Here is an 11,525-nt window from a genome sequence, read left to right on the forward strand (position 1 = left end):
GCATCGAAGGAAAATTTTCGTTGGGAGATTGCAGTGGTTGAAAGATGTAGTTGCTGAATATAGCTGGATAGCTAAAAAAGTGTAGAGAGTCTGAAGTCTTGAAGCACACGATGTAGCTATGACCAATGTATATTGATCAACTACAGTGTGCTGGTACAAGAAATAGAACTACTCTTTAGTAAGCATAGTTATCAGTAGATAAGGGTATTAGTCGAAGACGATACCAAACATGCGTAAATATATAAAGATCTATGCTCTAGTCCGTATGGTCCCTTACAATCAGTAACTAATTAAGAGTCTGTATGACTGTACCTGCAGTCATGGCTTGTACTCTCAACAGGTATCATAAGCCAGGCTTTGGCTCCGACCTCTTCTGGTATTTGTCGATGCTTTGAATGAAGACAAGATCTATGGGTCTGATGATATGACTGAAACTTGGCAAGGTTGGCTAACTCATTCACAGCCTTCGGTAAGGCACAAACTTCAATGCTTTGATGCTGCAGATCAATAGTGGATGGCACTCTATCACTTTTGGCTTTGGTGAGGAGTTGACTGAGTAGTTGACATTCAATTTGACCAGTCTGTTCCATAACCTGTATAAAGCGAACCCTTTGCCATGTAGAAATCATCCGAAGTGCAGCTTGGGAGACAAAAGTAATATCCGAACCTGAATGTATGATGGATTTTTGGATATCAAGACAAAAACCATCTACTGCTGCTCCTGCTGTCACATCTTTCTTTCAAAAGAAGGTATATCTGAATAGCGGTTGAACATGCTTTCTCTTTTCTACTGGCCAATTCATGTGCTGACAATATACCCTCTGTAGCCACCCATTCAGCTTATCTATGCAACGTCTCACTTTGCATGGTAAACTGGACTTCACCTTCTTAGAAAAAGGTGCACATGGTGTATTTGAATCAATCCAGAAGGTACGAATCTCATTCCAAGTCCTATGAATATAGGATACTCGGTTATTATGCTGTCATGAAACTCTGTGGGAAATTTTCTATTCATGGATGGCAATTCTGGCATTTTTCTGGCTCCACATTTTGCCCTTGTGCTACATCACATTCCCTCTAGCCTGCTTCATATTGCCGTTTTGTTTTCTATCCTTTATGTTCTGTATTTTCTTTTTCAGTAACAGCTTGACAGAAATTGTCAGTGTTCTGTCCATGGTTTCTTCCACCACAGCAACTTGAATCTTGGGATAAACTGCAGCTCTGCCTCTAGATTTTTTTTTTCAAATTTCTGCTGCTGTTGCTGGAATATAAATATTACTTCTATGGCCACTAAAGAGTTGAGCTTAAATCATGTGCTGTATCCTCAAATATTGTGATACCCACCTGCTTCCCGGCAACTGATTTTATTTGTCAGGATCTTGTTTGATTCTCTTGCAGGTGATCTGTTAGATTTGTTCACATCTCTATACCTGCTACGAAAGATTAGCCCATCGATGCATAGAATGTATGATTGATATCACAGATCTTGGGCTCATTTTCATCAAATCGAACGTTTCAGGAGTGCTGATTGTGATTTTCAAGGAATCCGGCGTTTCTACTCCCAACACAAAGTTTCAGCAATGTATTGTGTTGTTCTTGAAATAAATTTCCCTGACAGGACCATCAGGTCACTATGCGCTATTGTATATAAAACGACTCATGGGTTTGTTATTTCTACACAAACATCCTTCGAACCCAAACTAGTCTAAGTTGCAGCTTGCTCCACAATGCCTTTCAAATCTGCCAAGCACATAATTCTTGCATCCTACCACACCATTTGGTATGCCGTCTCTTCAAGCACCATCCACATAGCAATGCTCATGACCTTTCTAGTAGCACCCTCAAGGGATGGTCAACTAGGTTCACACCTCGAAGCTCTGTCATTTATCCTCTTTCTCATTGGTTGACTGGTGGTGGGAAGCGGCATCAAGTTTTGAATGTTTTGAAGGGGATGGACTGACAGGACTTCCTTTGGAGAGGTCCAGGTCATGGCACATTCAAACAAGCTCGCTGCTTCTTAGACATGTACACTGGCATCATTCAGTCAAAGAGGGCTCAATCCTTCTGCTTTGATTTTTCTGGATGAATGGTGAATTCCTTTTAGTTCTCCTGCTCCTAAACTTCAGCTCACATTAACAGGACACAGATGCATGATTGCCCTATATATAGCATAATCTGACAGTCACGCTCCTCAGCACTGCATACAGTACCCACTCATTAATTACTGCCTTGGAGAGCATGTAAAGAAGGTCATCGAAGTGACAGTACTTCATGTGGTTCCCGAATCCTGATGGAGTGATTGTCTGTATGCATGGTAAGCATTTCCAACACATATATTTGATAGCCTCTGCTGATACTAACTCTAAGCACTTTATGCTGCACAGATGTAGCCCTAGTATGAGAACTTCACAACTAGGAAGTCAGTCCCGACCTATCATTGTTGGGTGTCGACTTGCCATGGGAGAAACTAATACTCTTCACATGACTATGACTGGCACTATATATCCTCCCAGTCCTGGGATCCCACCTCAACCACCAATATTTACCTGAGCTTTCTATCTCATTTGCAGTCTTCACTGTGGTGTCTCCCCTTTGTGTGATGTTAAGACAGGCTGAATTGTGGGTGCACACTTGTACAAATTCGAGGCTACCTCAGTAGAATTTCAAGTAAAGCCACTATACATCCCTTGAGTAAGGGTTTGTTCTGTCGCCTGGTTACAATCAGTGCTGACCAGACAGTGTTCCTCTTAGCTTGTTTGATGGTGACAGAAGACCTCCAATTTCAATTGTATCGATGCTGCCACACTCTAGGTACGTATTCCTTCCCAGGTTTACCCTTCTTTGACCTAAAACTCTGTATTTCTCATGCAGTGAGATATAATGACATCTCGACATATTCAAGAATAAAGTCATCAGGTAATAGGCGGCAGGCCAGAGGATGGCAGGTATGTACATCGTGTTTGGCTAGTATCATTGTTCTGGCTAATATGCCATCTGATGTTGTAGGAATCCCTGCTGTTTTTGCTAAGGTCAGTACCTCTTTGTTTGCACTGTCATGGTCATAATGTCCTGTGATATTAGTGTGATTGCAGGTGATGCTTTACACGGATTTTTCGGAATCATTAATCTGACATCTTCTGTTTCATTCAAGCTCTTGGCTCCAGTACCAGTGATATAGGTCATATTGCCACTGTTTCTATCATAGTTTCTGACTTGCACAAGCTACTGAATTGATGGGATTGTCATACAACACATCTGAGTAGATAATATGGAATCTTAATTATGAATGTCCTGTACTCTTTTGCCAAGTATAGCTTAGATATTCTTCATATCTTTTGCCTGTATGTGTGACACAAAATAGGACTCTGAATTGCCACCCGTATGAGCTGGCCCTCACCTGCTGGTTATTGGTTGAATAGGGAAGGACTGGATTGCCGATGTTATTATTCCAGGCCAGAGTATCAATGACTTTGTTCTCACAACTATCCCTCGGGTTTGGATTACTGTTGAAAGTAGGTATGTTAGCCTCAGTCTCTTTGAACGCAGTGTCAGAGGCGATGCTGGTATACTCTGAGTAAGCAGAGCATGCAAGAATTTGTGAATAGCCTGGATCACGATGAAATGGACCTTGGTTTCCATCATTATTACCTTGATCCAAGCCAGGATTGCTAAGAGAACATCCTTGGCAATTTCCCTTGTGCAAAGAGGGATTTCGGCTACCTAAATCTTCAGAAATCTGAGCTCGGTGGGGCACTCGTATTTTAGTGGTCCATGAGTTGCTAGAATACTGTTCCTCATCTCTTGTAGTATCATAGTGTACTCTCCCCCCATTCAAGTTGGAGGCCGAGGCCTGAAAAGAGGTTTTTGACTTGAAAGGATTAGGATGTGATACAGGAGGAATGGCAGGAAGGTAATACTCCCTTTTCTTGAGATGTGCTCTGTCAGCATTGTGCTGAACTGCCAGCAGTTTTTTGTCTAAGTATACACATGTCTGAAGTTTATTCCAGTCATAGACATAATCAAGCATATGAAGAAAATGCTTGACCCAAATGCGATACTGAAAGGCATACAACTAACTCAAAATTGTTGGCCATCAAACCTTTTGCAGTGTCAATAGCCCATGCAGGTGGTCTGAGATCTAAATAACCAAAGCTATTGAGTGATGAGAAAGCTAATGCATGGCAAGTTGTTAATAGGGTGTGAAGATCCTGATAGATTTTCTCATCCAATTTGTACACGATGTCTTTCATGAATGTAGTAGAGGAAAAAACCGATGTAAGAAGGAAATCTAGCATGCGTGTTTCTTCCGAGAAGGTCTCAGTGTACTGGTTATGCTTCAATACACAATCACTGGTGGTTCATAGGTTATTCCCAAGTCTCTTGTTCTTGCTGAGCTTAAGTACCTTTATAATCTGATCCTTATGCTCCTGCAAACATGAATGTTCTGTGAAGGTAAAGAGGGGAACACAGGATGGCCACAAGCGAGTAACCTTCCAGCTACCAGTGTTGGAAATGTCAGCTGGGTCAACTGGAAACACAAGCAGTGCTGGAGGATCTGGAAAGCTGAGCGAGTCACCAGGCATATGCTGAGTTGGAGGAGAACATTGTGAAGCAGATAAATGGATTGTTGAAATGGGTCCTAGCATAGTAATTGAATTCAGGGTGAGTAGGTGTGATAAGGTGCTGAAGTGAGTAGGAAATAATGAATAAAACGATTCCCTCTACAAGGTGATCCCAATGTGTCCACCAATGTTAAGAATCAGGGTATTTGAGCTAATACACAAGTTAATGAGTACTCAAGTAAAACCCAAGTCATGAGTGAGGATGTCCATAAGCCAAGTTCCAACCACCAAGAGAGATCCATAAGGGTGCTAACAAGCGCTAGGCATAGTTAACGAGGGCGTCAGCAAGCACTAGGCATAACTGATTGGGTCTCTGAAAAGTGCTAGGCATAGTCGGAAAGCAATTGATTGGCAAGTGCTTGGCATAACTGATCAGAGATGCTTAGTTCACACAATTAAGTGGACTTCGAAGATGAGTAAAATTAGCTTAAGATTCCAATACAATGGCAAGTACAATACTTATATACCACTAGTAAGTAGTGATGTGCGGGTCGGGTCAGGCTGGGTTTTGTGGGCTTGGGCTGGGTAATTCAGGGCCTGGGTTGAGATTTTGAGGAGCCCGAGCCCTAAGCCCTGACCCTCACTGGGTCAGGTCAGGCTTGGGTAGTAGGCCCAGGCTTTTCACATACCTGCTTGTTTTTCTGGCACCTCAGGCTCATCACATTCCTCCAGGGTCTCATCATTGGTACGTATGCATTTGGACTGCCGAGGTACAGATGGCACAGCAGTATGCTCATCATCGCCTGATGGGTTCAGATTGTCAGGACCACATTTTCACGATGATGAGGGTGGTGGTGGTGATGTACTTTCTCCATAGTGCTGAGGACGCTGATGATTGTGTCTTCCATTGACAATAAGATTAGGATCAGGCTCATCTCGCACAAGCATGAAGGACAAAGCAATTACTACGATTTTTCAGTATTTTACAAGTTATTTGTATCATGTAAGAACTGTACAGTTTATCAGCCACCAAAGAGATGAAATTCAAATGACAGGACATACCTGATATAGTCTCCACCTACATCTCTGATATCTCATTACATAGACCACTTGGTATGATGGTGTCCCTCATTGTTTTCACGCAGTGAGAGTCAGAGCGCAGAGATGACCATGGACACGAGAGTAAAGAAGGCTGGGATCAGTCAGCACTGCAACGGATGCCGTCCAGCATCAAACAGTGACTCAGATTACCAGGCCGAAAGCCCAGGGCTTGGGCTTTCTGAAGTCGACACCTGAGCCTTGAGCCTGCCAAAGCCCTCCACTAGGGCCAGGCTTTTCAGGGTCGGGTTGGGCTGGGTCAGGCTGGGTAGCAGGCTTTAAGCCTGACCCGGACATCACTACTAGTAAGGAAATAAGTCATTATTATTCTAGTATTCACAAGAAGGAAGGAGAAAGTAAGAGAAAGTAAGAGAAAATGACAGAAAATACCAGTAAGCTAAGGTCAAGGCCAAGAAGGCCAAGGGTAGGCATGTGTTGACTCATGTGCAGACCGGAAAAGACACAAGATCCATAACATCACTGTTATATATCAAAACAAAGCTGACTGCTGTTGACTTGGTAGTATTATTGCGAACCACTGCAACACCAGAATTTGTGTCAAAGCAGATGCTATCCTCAGTGCCGCTTCTCTTACTTTGGGACATCATGCCAACTTTTGTTGTAGGATCGACGTATGGAGGTGCTACCATTCCAGCCAAGGTAGGATGCTCACTCATTGTGACTTCAATCAGATCCCAGTATCATCGAAGACTTTCAAGAAAGTCTTGCTCAGCTTCTGATACACAATTTTTGCCTATTGTCATGACTATAATAACAAGCATTTCAAATGCAGTATTTGCCTGTAAACCCGCTCTCCGATTCCAATAGAAGAAACCATTCGGCACTTCTACTTCATGAGGCTGGGCTTTTTATTGGGCAACATCTGAGTAAAGTATGCATGAATTTGAGGAGGCCTGCTGTAAGTACCATCCCATCTCCTTAACTCGCCTTACTGATCATTCTATAGACTTTGCAGATCTGCTTGTTCTTTATGCTCCTAATACAGAGCAGCAATGATCATGTATCCATTACTCATACTTGCCATAGTACACTTGACAAGCAAGATGCCCATCAGAAGCTGGCGGTCCAGTAACCAGAAAAGTATGTCTTCCTCACATGCTGCCATCATGTACCCTGTTTTTCAGTTCGACCTCAATTCCAATGTTTCAAAAATACTCTCACAGAGTTATAAAACTGTTGACAAACTTGGAACGACATTTGTGTCTCTGTCTTATGTCAGCAGTCATGAATCTGAACACGGATGCATTGGGCTATACTCGATGTGACAAAGGAAGGATGAGTGGTGGCAAATATGAAGGCCTTGGAGGCACTTCGAAATTTGGCTGACGGTATGCTGACAAGAATCGAGGTAGAGCTTGCAAATAATCCAGCATTGTCGGGTTTTGTTTTTCTCTTTTCAGACCCAGCATGCATTGACACAATTTACATAGTCCATGTAGGATTGTCCTCCTTTAAATGTTTTGGTAAAGGGTAGGTCACTTGTAAACATTGAATAAGTTTGTTGAGCAGGTGTGGTCCTTCTTCTGTTTCCCACATAGAGTTGATGTTTCATCAGAATTTTGACACCCATGATATACGTCGTAAACATGAGAATAAACCGATAGTTAGAGTGATGTTCGTTTCATGAATAAGGCATGAAGCTCCATTATGATATCTCCAGTACAGTGTCTAGTATTGAATCTCTGTAGACACACAACGCTTTCTACGTAGACTGCCCTTCATTATATTCTGGCAGTGGTTTGTCCTCCAGGACACTCCATCGGCCCTGCTGCAGTCATTCATTCAGCAGTGTCACTAGTTCCTCTGCCGGCAGATTCTCCCTACTCTCTGCATGAAGCGGATTTGGCAGACCAAGTGAAGTGGTTAACTCAGTCTGTACATCCATCCATCTCTGTGTCGGGTCTCTCACCACTACCCCTGAAGATGAAGAGGACTCTACTGCCGCCAATGAGTGGATGCTGAAATAAAGTCACCATCGTTACCTTGCTCTGCAGATGAAAATCTGTCGTCTCAAAGCAAAAATTAGTGAGCTAACAACACACCATAGTACTCACCGCCATCTTGACAGCAATTCCCCAAGTTCAATTACTGTGCAGATGACGGTCATTCTCTGCCTTGTATCATAAACACAGTAATATCACAAACCCTCAAAAATGAATGAAAAGAACTTTCAAATTTGTTTCTTCAACAATCGGCGGATAGTGCAGAGATGGGGCATTCTGAAATTGCAGGTATTCGTGGTCACCGTATTGAAATTATTCTTATTTCCCGTTTTTTTTTAGTATCCTGTCAGATAACGGCTTGTGTAGTTTGAATTGGACTTCTCGGTCCCGGGTTCTATGTGAGTTTGGCTTAGATGCCTCTAGATCTCATGTAGTGGTCACCTACTCAGCATACTTCTGGTTCTTGGTTTGACCTCAATTCAGAAATTTCAAGGATAAGGCTCGCTAGCCTAAGTTAGGGATTTCCCCCGGATGATCGCCAAAGAGCTCGGAACGACTATTGTGCCTCTCCTTCTTGTGTGAGTAGCTAGCAATCTGACCCACATGGGTGCAATTATACTTACTCAGCTAGTGAATATGAAAGCCCTGGAGATGCTGTCAAAACTGATGGACAATGTGTTGGTGAGAATTGAGGCGGAGCTTGCAAAGAATCTGGCTGATGGTAGCTTTTGTTTTTCTTCATGGGACAAGCAGGCGGTGATAATAACTGTGTGCTCACTAAGCAAGTGCACTACTTGACATTCCTTTTTTTCGGTTTGTTCACCAATTGTACGTACATATTCACATTGTTCTTGCGCACACAGATAATTAATATGGTCACAGCCAGTAGAGTTCAACACCTTTCACATAGTTTGTCCTTCATGATACTCTGGCGGTGCCAGCTCGTCTTCCAAGACATTCCATCAGCCCGGCTGCAGTCGTTCATGGAGAAACCTCAGCAGTTCCTCTGTACGTGTATCCTCTCTTCTCTTGGGTAACGGATTTTGTGGACTTGTGGCAGCTTCAAGTGGAGTCGTCGATTCAGCCTGTGCATCCATCCTTCTCCCTGCTGCATCTTTCTCCACTGACCAGTTCATATGGTGTTCTACTGAAGTCGCCATGAATGGTGTGAGTCTTTGTGGGGAGCGCTGGTTCACAACAACAGGAGCATTGTTCCATCATCTACGCAGGAGAACAATGCCCACGATTATACCCGTGAAGACCACTAGTCCACCAATGACACCACCGACTATCGCTCCAGTTGGAATGCCACTAGAAGTGGGATCATCACTCAATGTCGATGATGGCTGATCGTCTGCAAGCTGTATTGCACTAAGCAATGAGCTTATTGCTACAGTCTGGCCAGCACTGGAGAACAAGGTGCTTTGTGCTCCTGTCCAGGGTAATCCGTAGATGTTACTTCCACCTGAAGTGGTCTGATTAATGACAGCATTATACTGCACCAGAGTGAAATAAGCTATGTGTGTCAGAAGCGTAGATTTATGCAGGCTCACTTACACACCAATGTATTCCTTGATATATTCTCGAAGATCTGAGGATGTCATGTTGCATTCATATAGTGCTGCCAGGGCCCATACAATGTAAAGCCCTCCAGTTGTTTCAGCTTCATTGTCAGATAACAACAATGAGTGCATGACATAAAGTTATGAGCAAAGGAACGTACTAGTGATGACTCCGTCCAATCCTTGCCATTGTGGGTAAGTTGTAACGTTACTAATCGTACTGCTTAATCTATCAAATGTCATGATTCAGTATGTCGACAATCATAATCTATTAGCACATACAAGGCTTTAGTGGATGCATTATGGGTGATGTCAGCTAGGACGACCAACCCTTCTATAAAGATCCCCGAATTGTAGGGGCATGCTGTCAAATCCACTGAGCAAGATTCATTTAACTGTGATGACATAGCTATGATATTAGATGAATCCAGAAGATGCATCTGTATAAAATTAGCCAACTTGATGGCAGCATCGAGATATGTCTGATTGGATGTTGCTTCTGCCAATAGAGCAGAAACGCTTTATCGCAGTCAGCAATGCCCGCTTCCAGGAACATTATGACACATATACAAGAAAGAAGCTGAATTCTCAGAGTTGGCCATGAGGTAATGATAAAACAAAAAGAAAACGAACCCAGAGGCTAGACTAGTGAGTATTGGGTCATTGGAATCACTGGTCTGGTCGGTTTATTAATAAATGAGGCATTGATGTAAAACAAAGCTCACCAAAAAGGTGCCGCCTTCTAGAGTTACTGTCGACAGGGATCAGTACACAGATCAGTTGTAGGCATCAATGGCACCCACCGCCCAGACATGATGATGAGAGATTGAAGTTCTTGACTTCTGTGGTACCCGAGGCAGCTTTCTCATCAGATATCATATATTTCCTCACAGAAGTCCACAAGGTCACAGCCAGATTGAGGAAGTCTGTGTCTGGATAAACAGTGTAAGCCTGAGCTGCAGCATATCCATAATTCCTACAGAAAGTAAGCATGGCAATAATGTCAGTGCATGATCTAGCTCACAGCCCACAGTACAGCTATTGTCGAGAATAGCATTGTCAATTATACAAAAACACTTTTAGCAAAACAAGTCTAACACTTTTCGAATCAAGGTCAGTGAGCAGCAACCCAGAGGATACAGTGAGAGCATACGGATTACTCAAAAAATTAGAATGCACCGACTCTGCAAACTTAAAAAACTGCTTCAACACTTCCTTGTACTTTGTTTGGTTTGTCAGTCTATCAAATTCGGCCATTTGTGCGTAAAGCTTTCCGGGGGTTCTGTATACTGTACTATTTCAACCGTAAGTTCAGCCACTGTTAGGTGTTAGGACAGTAGTTCATTCGGTTGTCAGTTCAGACACTGATGTCAGGCGTTAGGACTTATGAGTTCAGTTCAGTTCAGCCAGCATGGCCCATCATCAGCAATCTTACAATCCTATAGAGGCTATAGGTACCATAGCATGTATAGAGTATTTCCTTGGTCACACCGGCATTTACTTTCTCTATACTCCTATAATTACCATACCATTATGTGAGCTGGTACTAGTTTAGTCACTTAGTAGTAGTAGTATACTACTGCGCTTATTTGAGAGTTAATAAGTTAATTGTTCTCATTCATGTATTCAATTCACTGTTATATGGCCCTCGTATATATCTTCAGCCACTGGCATAACCTTCCTGGACCTTCTCCGACTCAGGCTTGTGGTTCTCCTTTTCTACAAATCTTTCCCAGCCCTTCCACAGCCATTGATGCTCTTCTTCTGCCTTTCGCCACTGCCTCAAGTCTGCATTGTCAATCCAATCAGCCAGCCTTTTGAGCTTGTGCAGTGCCTCCCGTGTCTCCTTCAACCCAGCCCTCAAGTTGTGTGAGATGACCCCCACATCGAATGACACACGAAAGCCCTCAAGAGCTTGTAGAATGCGAGTTGAGCCATTTGACACTTCTAGATCGAGCATCATGAAGTCCCAGGTGCTAGGACTGTTGTATTGGATGTCGATTTCTGAATCGCCACTCGTGTTTCCTGGTGATGCCATTACAAATTGATCCTCTGAGTCTTCATCTTGCACAAAGTAGGACTTTTTCTTTGGCACATCCACTGGTTTGGTCGAGCTAGGTATGATGTTGTCAGCCTTGGTTCCTGTTACGCTGAAAATAACCATGTGCATGGTATCGTACAGTTTGCCTAATCTTCGACTTTTGATTGCTGCTTGCATAACTCTCCAATGATGCTCCTTGGTTAAAGGCGCCAGTCTGTGGGGGCGTGCAGGAGTATTGAAAAAGGCATATGGGTCATCAGCGGGCATGGTCGGAGGAGGAGAGAGAGCTGCACTAGCC

At 43.2% G+C, this 11,525-nt stretch overlaps 3 protein-coding genes across 3 annotated transcripts; all 3 read right to left on the reverse strand.

Annotated features, from left to right (window-relative positions):
• Window positions 1–3,315: 3,315 nt before the first annotated feature.
• On the reverse strand, window positions 3,316–6,337 carry EV420DRAFT_1484297 (uncharacterized protein; the record flags this gene model as incomplete). Its single annotated transcript, XM_060470055.1, has 10 exons — window positions 3,316–3,339; window positions 3,398–3,991; window positions 4,100–4,138; window positions 4,404–4,427; window positions 4,491–4,639; window positions 5,252–5,365; window positions 5,429–5,527; window positions 5,625–5,640; window positions 5,814–5,962; window positions 6,256–6,337. 10 exons carry the CDS (start codon window positions 6,335–6,337, stop codon window positions 3,316–3,318), a joined length of 1,290 nt encoding a protein of 429 aa, XP_060325567.1.
• A 2,504-nt stretch (window positions 6,338–8,841) lies between these two features.
• EV420DRAFT_1648380 (uncharacterized protein) lies at window positions 8,842–10,443 on the reverse strand (the record flags this gene model as incomplete). Its single annotated transcript, XM_060478148.1, has 9 exons — window positions 8,842–9,140; window positions 9,186–9,287; window positions 9,348–9,415; window positions 9,469–9,705; window positions 9,757–9,863; window positions 9,912–9,937; window positions 9,990–10,162; window positions 10,211–10,224; window positions 10,285–10,443. 9 exons carry the CDS (start codon window positions 10,441–10,443, stop codon window positions 8,842–8,844), a joined length of 1,185 nt encoding a protein of 394 aa, XP_060325568.1.
• Window positions 10,444–10,846: 403 nt separating this feature from the next.
• On the reverse strand, window positions 10,847–11,494 carry EV420DRAFT_1648381 (uncharacterized protein; the record flags this gene model as incomplete). The annotated part of the gene is made up of 1 exon (XM_060478149.1): window positions 10,847–11,494. One exon carries the CDS (start codon window positions 11,492–11,494, stop codon window positions 10,847–10,849), a length of 648 nt encoding a protein of 215 aa, XP_060325569.1.
• Window positions 11,495–11,525: the final 31 nt, after the last annotated feature.

This window comes from Desarmillaria tabescens, assembly GCF_030435595.1.
Source record: "Desarmillaria tabescens strain CCBAS 213 chromosome Unknown EV420scaffold_49, whole genome shotgun sequence".
Lineage (NCBI taxonomy): Eukaryota > Fungi > Basidiomycota > Agaricomycetes > Agaricales > Physalacriaceae > Desarmillaria > Desarmillaria tabescens.